Below are 15,627 nucleotides of genomic sequence, written 5' to 3' on the forward strand. Positions count from 1 at the left end.
ATGTTGTGTGTGTGTGTGTGTGTGTGTGTGTGTGTATCTGTATCTGTGTTTCTCATTCTCTCCCTGCACGTATATCTGTGTGTGTGTGGTTTTTCATTGTGGACGTGTATTTCTATGTGTGTGTGTGTGTGTGTGTGTGTGTGTGTGTGTGTGTTTTCAGTGTGTCTCTCCGTGTCTTCCTACTCTCTCGCTGCCCGTGTGTGTCTGTGTGCGCTCCCCCATTTCGTTCCCTTTGTCCCTGTCCCGCAGTGTGTGTCACTTCCTCTTTGTGAGACGTGTTTGTGTGTGTGTATTTAGTGTGAATTTTGTGTGTGTTTGTGTGTCCGTGTCTTTCTTTTCTCTCTGTGCCTGTTTGTGTGTGCCTCTCTGTCTCTCTGTCTCTGTCTGTTTGTCTGTCTCTCTGCCTCTGTCTGTTAAGAGCAGAGCCTGTCCGGCAGAGCAGCGGATGTATGAGGGATGATTCAGTGGCTGACAGGAAGCTCGCCGCCTTGCATCCTGCCTGCCAGTGTCTGTGGCACTGACATCGGATCAGGCAGGTGTGTGGGCTCAGGATGAGGTGGCCGCAGTGAGGAGCCCCCCGCTCTCAGGTAAGCCTTTTCCAGGGGTGCCTGGAGCCTGGCCCCCAAGGCAGGGGTCCTGAGGCTGTCCCCCCGACACCCCACGGGGTTGGGAGTGGCCCTGCTGGCCCAGCAGGAGCGCTTGGCTGCCCGGCGGGTGGGCTGGAAAGAAGCCGGGATGCCCGGCACCCCCTCCCTTGGCCCCAGCCCTGTCCTGGCGCCCCCAGCTAGCAAGCCCTCGCCCCAGACCCTGTGGCACTAGAGGGGCAGCTGATTCTGGGGCTCTGGCCCCTCTCCCACCCCGCCTTCCCCGGCCCAGCCTGCACAGCCCTGGGAAGCCCCCCAGGGCGGGTTCCATCACTTCCAGAGTCCGGTGAGGGTCGAGGACAGCAGCTCCGCAGGCCCAGACCCGTGAGCCTTGGTTTCTTCATCTGTAGAATGGGGCTGTAACAACCCTGCCCCAGGGCTGTGGGAGGATGGGAGAGATGCTACAGATAAGCAGAGCCAGGTCCTGCCCCTGGCCTGGAGGAAGAAGCTGTCCCGGCCACCCCACCCAGCCCCCAGGCTGGCCACCAGCTCTCTGCTGGGGGGCTGAGAAACTGTAGGCCCTGGGGTGCTCTTTGTTTGTTTTTTTAAATTCTATTTTATTTATTTTTTTATACAGCAGGTTCTTATTAGTTATCCATTTTATCCACATCAGTGTATACATGTCAATCCCAATCTCCCAATTCATCCCACCACCACCACCACCACCGCTTTCCCCCCTTGGTGTCCATATGTTTGTTCTCTACATCTGTGTCTCTATTTCTACCCTGCAGACCGGTTCACCTGTACCATTTTTCTAGGTTCTGCATATATGCGTTAATATACGATATTTGTTTTTCTCTTTCTGACTTACTTCGCTCTGTGTGACAGTCTCCAGATGCATCCACGTCTCTACAAATGACCTGGGGTGCTCTTGGCACCCTGCTCTGCCTACGGGTGGCCCTGGCCTTCACCATCCCGCACCCGGTCCCTACCCTGGCCGCCTGAGCATAAGAGCCTCCATTAGAGACCTCTCGGTCAGCCTCATCTGAAGGCCAAGGTTATTTGGGAAAACGGAGCAGAGCCCAGCCGATAAGCCTTTCCAGGGGTCGGACGGGGACCTCTGGGTCCACCCCTACCCCCGCAGCCTGACCTTCGGCCCTGGTGGGCCTCAGTTTCCACATGTACTACATGAGGAGGGCTGGGAGGCTGGGCAGCAGGGTTGCCAAGGGCCTTTCAGGGTGAGAGGCTGTGTGCAGAGGGTTGCTCAGCCCAGCCCTGAGAGCTTTTCCGCCGTCAGCTTGTTGCAAAACTTGTTCATATGAAAACTGCCCACTTCCCTTTCTGCTATTTTGGCCTGCAGGCCACGGGCTGTGGTGGCCTCCCCTCCCCTCCCCACCCGACTCAGCCCTATCTGGCCCCTTGGGGCCCTCCTGGGGCTGCCGGGCCTGCCTGCGCCAGGGGCCCAGCCCCTCTCCCTCCGCCCTCCCCTGCCCCACTTGTTCTCAGGCCTGGTTGGGAAAGCAAGGAGAGAGGACAGATTGATTCAGTCTGGGGGGCAGCCACAGAGTTTTCCTCAAATGAGCCTCTCTTTTAAAAAATATTGCATGATTCTTAAAAATGTAATATAAGCAAATATATATATATATATATATATATATATATATATATATATATAATATAAGAAAGGATTTACGTAAAGGAGTGTAGGCCTTGGAGTCAGCCTGCCCTGGGTGTAGATCTTGGTTCTGTGACTAGTCAGCTGTGTGACCTTGGGCAGAATACTCACCTCTCTGGGCCTCCCTCTCCTCCCTTGGAAGAAAGGAGCTGGCATCTCCAAGGTGATGCTACCCGCGTCTGTGACAACCGAAGGGCTGGGGCAACAGCGCTGCTCTCCTTCAGATCCCAGCCCCTCCCAGGGTCCCACCACGATGCCTTGCATGGTGCAGTAGAGGGGGGGCTCAGGCCTGCATGTCTGGGGGACCCGGCAGGGAGGGCTTCAGGTAGGGTTGACCCACACTGCTCAGTGCGGGCCATCCAGCCAGCTCTGGCCCCGACAGGATGCGGCTGTCTCTTCCCATCCCACAGGGACCGTGATGATGGCAAGTCACAGTGATCACAGGCAACCATGCCCCACCGGCCGGCACTAGCACCTTACAGGCATCCTCTCAATGCTGGGCCTCAGATGGCAACCTGAGTGTTAAGTGTCATTCTTTCCCTCGTTTAACAGAGGGGTGACCGAAGGCTGGTGACACTGGGATTCAACAGCTGGGGCAGAATTTCTGTTCTCATGCTCCCCTCCCTTCCCTCACCCGGTGCCAGGTCGGTGGAGATGGACCAGGGCTGGGGGCATCCCGAGCGTCTGCAGGGCCAGGAAGCAAGAGGGCTTTCTGATGGTCGGGGTCCTCTGGGAGGGAGGGCAGCAGAGGTCAGCAGCCCAGGTCCCAGGGCCTTGAATGCCAAGCTGAGAGTGTGGACTTGAACCTGGGGTCTTAAGCAGACCCCGGCAGTGGCCAGTGCTGGACCATTGCCCCATGGGTGCAACCCTCCCATGTGTCTGTGCCTGAACCTCCTCTGGGGCAGAAAGAGTCTCTGTCTTGACCAAAGGACAAAGACGTCAAGGGTGGGAGCCCAAGGGAACTGTCCAGACCAGCCAGCTGGAAATAACACCCTCAGCAAGTTTCTCTTCCGGAAACCCCAACCGTGATCCAGGCTGGACGTGCTTGTCCACCCAACGACTCTTTGAGGAACGGCCTGGGTTGATCCCAGTCTTATAGATGAGAAAACTGACGCCAAGAGACCCCGAGGCACAGGCAAGCTTCCCTGCTTCAAGGCCAGATGCTCCCAACCTCACCAGCCTGAGATGGACTTGGGCCTTGGCTGGAGGCCCGGGAGGGAGGCAGCCCCGGGGCAGAACGAGGTGGGGGGGAGGGAGGAGGGTATGCGGCCTGGGAGGGCAGTGCCCAGGCTCATAGATCCCCTCGGACAACCTCCTGGGGTGATCAGGTCATCCTCTCTCCTTGTGTGGAGGCCGCTGGGTCATGAGGTTTGGGAATGGTCATGTTTCCGCTGACTCACTTGGAGTTTGGGGGAAGGAGAGGTGACTTCTTCATGACGGGCCCCTGACTGGGGCTCAGCCCTGCACGGAGATTCCTTGTCATCTTTGCCACAGGGAATCAGGAAGCTCAGAGCGGCGAGGGGGACGGCTGGGTGCAGTGCAGGCCTCTGGGGAGCCCGGAGCAGGAGGCGGGCAGCACAGAGCTCAGGTCTCCCCAAGCCTTGCTTTCCCCAGCTGGGAAGCAGGGAGAAGCCTCCTCCCAGGTGGGCCGTGGCAGGAGGAACAGGTGTTCACCGAGGGGACACTCAGTAGCGTGGGCTCCACGTGCCCACCACGGGGCACTGCCCTCTCAGGACCCCTGGTTGCCCTCAGCTCTGTCACTGGCATTTGCAAGGGGGGAGCTGAGTCTCTTTATAGTTGTAATGATTCTCCTTGGAGGGCCCCTCAAGAGGGCTGTACTCACCAGGCCCTCCTGTGTGGGTGCCTGTGGCTTTGCTGAGGCCTGGCAGTCACAGCGGGGCCCCGAGGCTGGGACCGGCCACTGACCAAGAAGCAGCCTTTTAGCCCCACCTCCCAGCACATCCCACCACCAGCCACCAAGGTCCATCTGCCCAGGCGCCCTGCTTCCCCTCCTGGTCTCAGGCCCACCTCCTCCAGGAAGCCTTCCTGACCTCCCTCCTTCCATCACCCAGGGCAGGAGGAATCTGGGCAGATGGGTGTTTTAGGAATGGAAATCCCACCCCCAGCTTCCCCAGAGGCCATGGGTGGGAGCGGAGAACCACCCAAGGGTGGATGGGGGCTGCCAGGGGCTCCCAGGCAGAAGGGGCCATGGACTCTGAGGTTGGCTGGCAGGAGGCAACAGGATGCAGTGGGCGGAGCCAGAGTTACGGTCTGGAGGCTGGAGTTCAAATCCTGTTTTTCCCCTTAGCAGCTGTGGGATCTCTGGCTTTTGTTTTTCTGTTTGTGAAATGGCTCGAGCCTCTCCCTCAACGGGCAGTTGGGGGGTAAGCGAAGACGTGTGTGGGAGTGTGCACATACATGTGGTGCTGTCTGGCGGGTCTCCAGAACCTTCCAGCACTTAACCAAGAGTTGATGATGGCCCTGGGAGCCCGGGGTGCAGGTTGGGGGTCAGATGGGGGAACAGGGCTGGTTCTGTCCCTGCCTGGTCCCAGAGCAGGCAGGGGAGGTGATGCTGGGCTCAGCTGTGGGGTTGGCAGGGGACAGTGGGGGCCAGAAACCTGGGGTTCCTGGAGGGGGCGGCCCTGCAGCCTCCACCCCAGCTCACAGTGCCCCCACGTTGCAGCCCTGCAGGAAGAGTGGCCAGGAGTGGACATGAGCGCGGACACGGAGCTGCTGTGGTCGGGGGCGGCCCTACTGCTGCTGCTGCTGGGGGCGGCGGCCGGCCTGTGTGTGCGCTGCTCCCCCCGTGCAGGTAAAGGCTGGGGTCACAGGTGCGAGGGAGGGGCGTGCGGTGTACCCAGCAAGCCACTCAGGCCCAGACCTGGCTGCAGTCGGAAGGGGCAGTCAGATAAGCCTCAGGAGGCAGAAGTGAACCCCAGGGGCCTGGGTTTCTCCTCTGAAGACAATGGGTCTGGCTCGCTGGGGGCTTTGGTTCTGCTGGGTCAAGGGCGTGTGTCTGGGGCCGATGGACTGCGCTGGACAAGCGTGGGGAGGGGGGCTGGGCTGCCTGCGTCCGCCTTCTCCACGCTCCGCGTTCCTAAATAAATGGTGAGCAACCCCTGCCAGTGTCAGGTGGCCCCCAGTGATCGGTGGCTTAGCCCGCACGTCCGGTCTGAGGCCTGCACAGGGCACAGGGGAGACACGATGGTTGGGCCTCAGATCTCAGTTCCCACCTGGCCCCGGGACGCTTGCTAATCTGGTCCTGTTCTTGCAGGTGCAAAGAGGTCCGAGAAAATCTATGAGCAGAGGAGCCTGTGAGTGTCTCAGTGTCCCCAGCACGGTGACACTGTGTGCCCTGGGCATGGGTGTCCATGTGGGCATCCCCTCGGGCACCGCCACGCCCCACCCCTAACCCTTCACTCACACCTCCTCCGTGCCGGGCTCTAGTGGGTTCTAAGCAGTTAGGGGAGGGCGAGGGGGTGCCCAGGGGCTGTTCGGACCTGGCCCCAGCCTGGTCGGGGAGGGCTGGGGATGCCACAGGAGGGGAGGAGGGGATGCCACTCTCCAGCTAGCCCAGGAGCATCTCCAGAAATCCCCGCAGTGACCCCAGCCCTGGGGAGCGTGCTGTGCCGGTGCTGGAGGTCGACAGAGGAATCCCACCCTCCCGGGGCAGTGAGGGGAACAGAGACCGGGCGCTGTGTCCGAGTCTCCCCTGGAAAACACTAAAGGACCTCAGGGGAGGATATGGGTGTGAAACTTGGGGGACCAGGGAAGGCCTCCTGGAGGAGGCGGGAGGGATTTTAAGAGAGAAAGAAGGCGAAAGGGGACATCCAGAGAGAGAGGAAATGGTGTGGGCATTTGCCGATGTCGGGCCGGGGTGGACACTGTCTTGGGGATGAGGTGGTCGCTGTGAGCATGTCTTGAGAGAGATCAGCTGAATGCGGAGAAAGAAGAGTCTTGACTGTGGAGAGAGACCTTGGCCTTTGTCCTAAGGGCCAAAGGGAGCCACGGGAGAGCTGGAAGCAGGGCAGTGGGGGTGAGATGAAACGGGGCCACTGACCCCAGGCAGAGTTGCAGGACCTGGGCAGGAGGGAGTTCCAGGCACCTTGGGGACAGGCTGGCCGTTCTGTGAGCCGTGGGAGGGTCAGCAGTGCTGGGCACTGCAGATCGGGGGGCAACCCAAGAACAACTCGAGGCAGGAGGGCAGCAGCCAGTGGTGTCCTTACAGTGCCTGGTGGAGGGCTCTGAGACCCGCGTGCACACACGTGCACAGGCCTGCATGCCCACTCGCACCCACAGGCTCCCCCAGCACTCGCTCATGCGTGCACTTCTCACACGCACGGCACTCGCTTGCACGCCTGGGCAGGCACTCACATACAAACTCACACACACACCCTCTCTCATTTCCTTTTGCAACTGAAAAACCACAGAGATTTGAAAATAGAATTTTCCCATCCATGCCCACTCCTGGGGCCGGGGCTGGACTTTCCAAGGCTTTTGGGGCCACTTGGTCCTCTGGCTCACCAGCCCATAACCTCCACCAGGGCTGGGCTGGGCTCCCCTAGTGTCCACCCACACCCCTGCCCCAGGGCAAGTTCCTCAGTATCTTCCCTCTCCCCTCCTCCCTTAGTCCCTGCCCACTCCAGGCCCCTGATTAATCTTAGAACCGAAGATAGTCAGAGGCACAAGTTAAACCTCCTCACGTGGGAGGTGGGAAAACTAGGCCTAAGTGGGAGGAGCTGGGAGGGGAGACTTGGGCTCTCCCCACCTCACTTGGGTTCAGTCCTATCAGCCTGTGTGTGCCAGGCCCAGCTCCTGCTTCATTTCCTCTGGGAAGCCATGCCTGACTCTCTTCTGTGGTTTTAGGGCATCATTCCTAAATCAGATCACTCTGACCCCCAGGCTGGAAGGCTGGGGCAGGTCACCATTCTGGTCCAGGGGAGGAACCCAAAATGGTTTAATGATTAGCTAATCTGATCCACTATCCTTAGCAGTGGCTTTCATTCCCCAGGGCATTTCATGGTCCAAAGTGGCAGCTAGAGCTCCAGCCCTCATCTCTGCCTTCCAGGCAGTAAGTAGTAAGAATGAAGGAGAAGGACAGAAATGGGGCATCCCAGTTAGCAGTGCCTCCTTAAAGGAGTTTTCCTGAAAGCCCAACAACCTTGGCTTTGCATGTCATTAACCAGAATTATATGGTCACACATAAATGCAAGGGAGGCTGGGAAATATAGCCTTTTATTAAAAATTGAGGTAACACTGTTTTATAACATTATATAAGTTTCATGTGTACGACATTATATTTCTACTTCTGTATACCCTACATTGAGCTCACCAACAAAAATTTAGTTTCCATCTATCCCTTCACCCATTTTGCTCTCCCCACCCCTGGTAACCACAGGTAACCACTATTCTGTTCTCTGTATCTATGTGTTTGTTTTTGTTTGGTTTGTTCATTTATTTTGGGCTTTTTTGTTTGTTTCTTTTTTATATTCCACATATGAATGAAATCATACAGAATTTTTCTTTCTCTGTTTGACTTATTTTACTTAGCATAATTCCCTCAAGGTCCATCCATGTTGTCACAAATGGCAAGGTTTCGTCTTTTTTATGGCTGAATCGTATTCCAGTGTGTATATATACCACATCCTCTTTATCCATTCATCTGTTGATGGGCACCTAAGTTGTTTCCATGTCTTGACTATTGTAAATAGTGCTGCAATGAACATACGGGTGCATATATCTTTTCAAATTAGTTATTTTGTATTCTTTAGATAAATACCCAGGAGTGGGATTGCTGGCTCATATGGTAGCTCTATTAGTTTTTTGAGGAATCTCTATACTGTGTTTATAGTGGCTGCACCAATTTCCATTCCCCTCAACAGTGCCCAAGGGTTTCCTTTCCTCCACATCCTCACCAACCCTTGTTATTTCTTGTCTTTTTGATAACAGTCGTTCTAACAGGTGTGAGGTGTTACTTCATCACGGTTCTGATTTGCATTTATTTCCCTCATAATTAGTGATGGTGAGCAGCTTTTCACGTGTCTGTTGGCCATCTGTATGTCTTCTTTGGAAAAGTGTCTATTCAGTTCCTCTGCCCATTTTTTAATCAGGTTGTTTTTTTGTTGTTGAGTTAATTATATATTATATTATAAGGGGTATTAACCCCGTATTGGATACATCATTTGCAAATACCTTCTCCCAATCGGTACGTTGTCTTTTTGTTTTGTCGATGATTTCCTTTGTTGAGCAGAAGGTTTCTAGTTTGAGGTAGTCCCATTTATTGGGAAATACAGTCCTTTGGATGGGTATGTGGCTGTCTAAATGAAGATCAGGGTTCTGTTTCAAAGGAAGAAGGTGATGGTTAGATACCTGGATGTGTCTGCTAAGCCTTGAAGTTGCCTCATCAGGTACTGGGGAGTAAATGGCGTGTGTGAACAACTTAAGAGGACCGTGCTCTCTTAGGAACGTTAAACACTCCTGGGATGGCAGGTGGTGGGAGCAGCCTCTTTGTTGCTCCTGGCTGACGTCACTGCCAGGTCCCTGAGCAGCTGCCCCAGCCCTGCCCACAGACTCTCCTGGGCATCTCCAGGGGTCCTGGGGAGGCTCTGTGGGGGCATATGTTTGGCTGGCAGCTGGCTCCAGCGCAGGGCCATGTGAGAAGTGTGGGCGCGAGGTGGGCAGGCAGGGAAGCACTCTAGAGAAGGGGTGCATCAGGAAGCCCTGGATCTGAGTCCTGGGGGGCTGGCAGCCCCTCCTCACTCTCGCCCTGGTCTGTCCCTCCCTGTCCGTCTGTCCTGCCCCTCTGTCCCTGGGGCTGTGGGAGGCCAGGCCCTGGCTCAGCACAGCTCCATGTGTTTCCAGGCAAGAGAATCAGCAGAACTTTGCAGTGGCCCGGACCTATACCCGTGAGTCCCCAGACAGAAGGGTCCAGGACTGGGCTCGGGATTGGGAGTGTCCACATCAAAGTCCCTTTCGTCCCCATTGTTCTGAGGCTGTGGCCAGGCCTGATCTAGTGGGGTGATGGGGTGAGGGGGCTGTGCTGGGCAGCTGGCCTGGGGGCCCAGCCAACACCCCGTCAACCTTTGCAGTGGTCAGGGAGGCCTGGCCAGGGCCCCTGGTGGACACGGCCTCCAACGCGGCATCAGCAAGGTAGGAAGGAGCCCCTGTCCCAGCCCCACGGGAGGCAATGAGGTGGGCCCCAGGGTCCCCACCTGGCTGAGCCCAGGCCAAGACCTTGCTCCTTCCTCGGACGTCAGAGCCCCAGTTCTGATTCTGAGGGCCCTACCGGGGGGCTGTGGGACTGTGGCCTCCAGACCCCCAGGAAACCCGGGGCCTTCTCCCAGCCCCTCCTTAGCCTCTGCCCCACTCCTGTGCAGGAAGGACAAGCTGCTGCAGTTCTCCCCCAGCCTCGAGGGTGAGTGCCCTGGGACACAGGGTTGGGGGCAGGGGCGAGGTGGGACGGAGACAGGTGAATACCTGGTGGGACAGGTACTGAGCAGGAAGCCTTCCCAGAGGAGAGATGCTGTGAGCTGGGCTGGGAGGCCCGACGGGGCTGGCCCAGCAGGGGGAGGGGACGGAGAGCAGGTGTGAGGGCGTGAAGATTGGAAACACCTAGGCTTCTTCCTCCGGTGGTCACAGCTGGGAGGGGGCGGGGGCTGGGGAACCAGCATTGAGTCAACCCAACAGGCCTGGCCTTTCTTCCAGAGTCTTCATCCTCCAGGTACCAGAACTTCAGCAAAGGTAGGTGGGCTCCATGGAGGAGGGGGCCGCAGTGGGGCATACAGCCCGCGCTCAGGCCTGACTCTCGCCTCCTCCTGCAGGAAGTAGACGCACATCAGATGCATCCTACATGTGAGCGGGCTTCTCCGGGCCCTGGCCACCCCCTCGCCCCGCTGCCCGCCCTGCCCGCCCTGCCCGCCCTGCCCGCAGCCTCCTTACGTGAGAAAGGCCTCCTGCCCTGGAACCCACTGGCCCAGGCAGGCTCTCCGTAGCTCTGTTTCCCTCAGATGACCGTAGCTTTGGGGGGGCTGAGGACAGGGACAGGAAGGAGCCCTGCTCTGTTTGGGGGTGGGGGAGACCGTTGGGGGACCTCATCCTGCACCACCCGGTCAGAGACGAGTTCCACCGACCCTCAGATAGGAAGGGCCCCCAGGACGTCTCCTCATCTCACAGTTGGGCAAACTGAGGCCCAGGGCAGGAGGTAACTTGCATAAGGCCACACGGTGAGGTGGCTGGAGCCAGGGCAGCTCAGGGGTGCAGGGAAGCAGGGTGGGAGGATCGGGGGAGACCCTGGCAGGGCCCCCCGCAGGCTCTGGGGGCAGTGACGGCCGGAGCCGTCTGCCTGCCCAGGAAGCTCCCGGCCCGACCATGGGCCTGCCCAGCAGTTGGTGCTGTGTCTATGTTTTCTTGCCAGACACCCCTTCGCCACGGACTATTTCGATAGTGGGCGGTTCCAGAAGCCCCCGGAAGGTGAGGCAAAGGTCGATGAAGGGGAGAGGGAGGCGTGGCCTGGGAGCGCAGCTTCAGAAGTCACACCCCCGGGGCGGGGCCAGAGGTGGCGGGAGGATGTAAAGCAGGAGGCCAGGCCTAGGTTTAGGTGGCTGGAGGAGGCTGGGCGGGGGGACCTGGGGGAGGCTGGCCCTGTGGAGGGAAGGAGGGAAGGGATGGGCGGGAAGAGGGGGTAGGGGAGCCAGAAGGGGAGCTGAGGGCAGGGGCAGGGGGCAGGCTGGTCCGCTTGTCATCCAGGCCCCTCTCAAGGCTGGGCACACAGGGGACCTTGAAGGAAGGCCCTGGACCGGTCAGCCTTGTTGACAAACGCTGAGCCCTCCAGGCTCCGAGGATACTGGCACCCTTTGTGAAGAGCAAAGGTGCTCCTAACACCTTTGCTCTACAGAAACTGAGAACTGAGGGTGGGCAGTGCCTGCTGAGAGGTGCACAGGGCTGGGCTCCTGCCTGGGCCGGGCTGGGGTGAGAGGTGGGGGGGTCCTTTTCTCCCCGCTGCGTTTCTAAATTGGGGAGAGGCCCTCACTTCTCAGAGCCTCTTCGACACAGATGGACGCAGGGTGGGGTGGCGTTTAGAGCTCAGCTTCCCCGTTGGGGGGTGGGGGGGAATACCGGGGTACCAGGCTCTGATATGCCACAACCAGCCTAGGCCCCCGGACAAAGGACCCTCAGCCCACCCCACTGCCTGAAGGGTTAGGCAGGTTCCTGTCCCCTGGGCCCCCAGCGGCTCTCCCTGCCCCTCTTTGCCCCATAGAGATGGGCCTCCCTTCTCCGACTGTCCCTCGTGGGCCTGATTGCACCCCCCCACACCCCCTAATCTCCCCTCCCCAGGGCATTCAGGGGAAGACAGAGAAGGAGCCCAGGGTGGAGGCTGCTGGAGCCAGGCCAGCACCCATTAAGAAGCTTGTCCAGGAGAATGTTCGAGGCCCCGGGGGACCCAGAGGGCTGGGGGCTTGATGAGACAGAGGGAGAGAGGAAGGGCCAGGCCTGTCGGGCAGGGCCCACCAGCATCCGGCGCCCTCTCCTCTCTCCCTGGCAGATGAAGATGACACCAATTCCTATGAGAACGTGCTCATCTGTGAGCCAAAGAAAACCGAATCAGGTGAGGCTGCCCTCCCCGGAGCAGGGCAGGGAGGCCCTGCTAGGCCAGGCCCGCCTGCCCCGCTGAGCTCTGAAGTCCCCGCTGCACGGTTCACCAATATCAGACCCTGTGTGCGGGAGGAGTCCCCATCAGTCCTGGACTCTCCCTCCCTCCCTCGAGGGGCCTGCCCAGCACGAGGACACAGGCTGCCCCTCTGGAGGGGTGGACGTGGCACCTCTCTGGCCTAAGGGCTGGCCATGGTGGCTGCCCCTCTGCCAGCCCCTCCCCCGGTGTTCTCCCTGCAGGGGACGAGGAGTCTGAGGGTTATCAGAACTCAGCATCCATCCGGCAGTGGCGGGAGTCCAGGAGAGTCGTGGGTATGTGGCCGGAGCCCCGGTGCTTCCAAATGGTCACCTTCAGCAGGCTCAGAGGGGCCAGGCCTGGGACAGACAGTCGAGGGGAGGGGGAGAGAGGGGAGCTTAGGGGATCTGGCTGGGAGGGCAAGGCCGGGTGGGCTCCCCTACGGCCAGTCCAGCTGATTCCACAGCAAAGCTTCTGGCACATCAGCGGCTGCAGAGGCTCGAACTGTGCCAGGAACCCCCTCAGCAACACCATGGCCTCCTGAGGTTGGGTCCTCCTGGCCGGCTGCCCATCCAGCCGCACGCACGGCATCGCACTCGCCCTGCTCCCCGCAGGACACACCTCTGGCAAATCCCAGAGAGGACGGGACAGACACACCATCCAGTGGAGCCTTTCCTGCGGGCGGTGTGGTGGCGGGAACAGGGCTGGGCCTGTGCGTGTGAACCCTCTGACCATGTGCCCGCGGGTCGCAGAGCCGGTCCCGAGGGGAGCACCTCCCTACCCGGTAGGAAGCCCAGACGAGGACGACGGGGAGCCCGATTACGTGAATGGGGACGTGGCAGCCACCAGAGCCTAGAGAAGCCCTGGAGGAAGGTACGGTCCAGGGTGGGGGCCGCACGGGCCTAAGGGGCTGCGCTCCCAGGGAGAAGCAGAGCTGGGGCGGGAGGAGCCACAGCAGGGACCATGGGGCAGCACCCACGGATGCTGAAATGGGGTGGTTCCTCGGGGCGCTGGGACGCCGCCCTGGGTGCTGGGCCTCCCGAGCGGTCCCTGCCCACCCCCCGCTCCTGTGGCTGGTGTGGGGAGGTGACAGACCCACGGTGGACACAAAGTCTCAGGCCCAGGGGGTGTCAGGCAGGGCAGGCTGGTGAGTCGTGGGGTGAGAAGGTGGGCTCTGGGTGGGCCTCTGCAACCTTGGGCGAGAGACTTCACCTCCCTCGACCCGTTTCCTCGCTTGCAACCCGCAGCTACTGGGACCTGTGTCTTGACAACACGCACAAGGCATTGCATGGAAAGCAGGACCAGTTGGACTCAGGGATGGGGCGGGATCGGGAGGAAATGGTGCCAAGCGCTCACACACACCGTCTCTTGGCGCCCCCAAGGCTCAGAGTGGACAAGCCACCTGCCCGAGGTCCCACTTAGAGTGAGTGGAGGAGGGAACGGTCCCCCAGGCGCTCAGATGTCGGAGCCCAGGCCCTGCCTCACGGGGAGCAGGTCCCGATGTGGGGGACACGGGCAGTCCTCTCAGCGGGCGGCCGGTCTGGGCCATTTGAGAACGAGCAGCAGGATCGGTGGTAGCAGTTTAAGCCCAGCGGGCAGAGCCCGGGGTTCATTCATTCACCCAGTAGCTAGAGGGCCCCTGCCAGGGGCAAGTCCTGCCTTAGGGGCTGGGGACACAGTGATGAACAGAAGACACACAATCCCTGTCCGCTTAGAACTTCCGTTCTGGTGGGAGAGAGAGAACATAACCAGCTGGAAGAGAAGAGGAGAGAAATGCAGCGCGTTAGGACTGCAGGCCTGGGAAGGGGCAGGGAGCAACGTGGGGTGGGGAGAGGCGGTGCCGTGATTCAAGCCGGGAGACAGCGCAGCCTTTCTGAGCTCCGCTCCTCGCCCCTCTGGGGACAGGAAGGACACCCAGGCAGAGGGACTGGCAAAGACCCCCGGCAGGAATCTGCGTCTGATAATGTGTGTGGGCAGAGTGATGGGGGAGCATCGGCAGAGGTGGAGGGCGGCGGCGGGAGGTGTGCAGGGCCAGCACCTGGGTTTTCCTGAGATGGGGCAGGCGAAGGTCTGGAACAGAAGAGTGACTTGTTTCTAAAGGATCGCTGGCCTCCGCGTAGAGACATGAATACAGGGGACGCGGTGGAGGCAGGGAGACCGGTGCGCTCAGGCAGGAATCCAGCGACTGTTTGTGGAGCGATGGGGCTCACTGATGCGCGGCGTGTTGGCTGCCCAGTAGAGCGAGGACTTGAGGAGGCCTGCAGGGGTTTGCCTGAGTAATGAGAGGGCATCGCTGCCAGCAACTGAGATCAGGGAGGCTACAGGCGGGGCGGGTTTTGTGGGCAAGGCCGGTTTATTTCTGGGCCTGTTAAATTGGAGATGCCGTGCAGGAGGATGTATGAAATGGGCAGTTAGAGATCTGCGCCTGGATTCAGGGACAGGCAGGAGTGGAGAGGCTGTGCAGGTTCTTCAGACGAAAGAAACTAAGAGTATGTTGTACGCTGACAAACGATACGGGAGGTTCGAGTCTGGGTCGGCTACAGCTGGCTGGAATTTACACCCGGGACCCCGCACACAGAAGGGACTGAACTCCACGGGCTGGGGCCCACAGCAGCCCGACAGGACTGCAGAGGCCCAATCCCTATATTCTAGCAGGTGGAAGGGCTGCCAGGCAAGGGGAAAGGCGGAGTGGAGTTAGGGCCCAATACCCGTCAGGTCCCTTCGGGGTTCGAGGGGAGAGGACGCAGCTTAATGGTACTGGTCCCAGGACACGTGCGGGGGAAAGCCGCCAGCTGCTGTGCAGAGGGTGTTCCTGCACCCAAGGCACGTCAGAATAACTCGGGCCTCGGCCAGAACCGAGCAGTCAGGATTTCAAACAAAAAGCAGACGCTCCTGGAATAAGAAACATGCTTAAGGCTGCTTGACGGCGGGTTCTCTGCTCACTGGACTCTGACCAATGTGCATCCTCCCCAACCCGTGCCGGCTGCTCCGGGGATGAGGGGACAAAGCGTCAGGCCAGGCAAACCTTTCCCTCTTTAACAAATACTTTTCCTTTTCATTGAAGGAGCCAGGGAACCATATACTGCCTCCCCAGGGTCCCTTCTCCAGAGCTGCTCAACTTCTAGACCCCCTACGGCTACGCCTGGGAGGGGCACCAATGCACCCTGAGGACCAGCCAGCCGGCCACGGGGTACCCAGCCCGGGAAAGGACAGTTACGCATGGAGCCGCCCTCTGACCGGCTCCCACGGGCAAGGCAGGAGCCTGGGGCCGAGGGCAGCTCCCGCTGTGGTCAGACGCCCAGGACTCAGGGCAGTCGCATCCCCTTAACCGCATTTAAAACATCATACTACATGGGTGTTCGTGTCCTTTTTTGCTTTGGATTTTGATCCCAAATTGCTTACTAATGTTGGTTGCTGGGATTCTTGTGCGTGGTGGATAGGCTTGTACAGTTAATTTATATAGGTGGAGTTGTATTTAATATTCTGCGTTTCAGAGTAGAGGTTGTGTCCATCTTGTCTCCTGTAAGCATTACACGTACTTAACTTCAGCAGAGTTACGGGGAGCCTTGGCGCTCCTTTCTTTGGCCCTCTGTTGACCGAAATCAGAGATGAGGCCACGGCCACCTTCATGACCCTTCAGCAGGAGTGTCTGCTGTGGACAGAGCACGTCACGGTTCTGGGGAAGGGGCAGGCGGAGTGGAGTG

The 15,627-nt window shown here is 59.2% G+C and overlaps 1 protein-coding gene across 4 annotated transcripts; it reads left to right on the forward strand.

Annotated features, from left to right (window-relative positions):
* The first annotated feature begins 372 nt into the window (after window positions 1-372).
* Window positions 373-15,266, forward strand: LAT2 (linker for activation of T cells family member 2). Of its 4 annotated transcripts, none has more exons than XM_082857189.1 (13): window positions 373-587; window positions 4,943-5,071; window positions 5,534-5,573; window positions 9,121-9,164; window positions 9,348-9,408; window positions 9,636-9,673; window positions 9,964-9,999; window positions 10,080-10,110; window positions 10,673-10,728; window positions 11,801-11,863; window positions 12,148-12,219; window positions 12,538-12,796; window positions 14,988-15,266. In XM_082857189.1, exons 2-12 carry the CDS (start codon window positions 4,972-4,974, stop codon window positions 12,777-12,779), a joined length of 783 nt encoding a protein of 260 aa, XP_082713315.1. In that variant the 5' UTR covers window positions 373-587; window positions 4,943-4,971; the 3' UTR covers window positions 12,780-12,796; window positions 14,988-15,266. The 4 variants fall into 4 exon arrangements, with proteins under 4 accessions (XP_082713315.1, XP_082713317.1, XP_082713316.1 ...); XM_082857191.1 differs by having other exon boundaries at window positions 12,676-12,796; XM_082857192.1 differs by lacking the exon at window positions 373-587 and adding an exon at window positions 3,793-3,902.
* Window positions 15,267-15,627: the final 361 nt, after the last annotated feature.

Source organism: Leucopleurus acutus (assembly GCF_964270905.1).
Source record: "Leucopleurus acutus genome assembly, chromosome: 16".
Classification (NCBI taxonomy): Eukaryota; Metazoa; Chordata; class Mammalia; order Artiodactyla; family Delphinidae; genus Leucopleurus; species Leucopleurus acutus.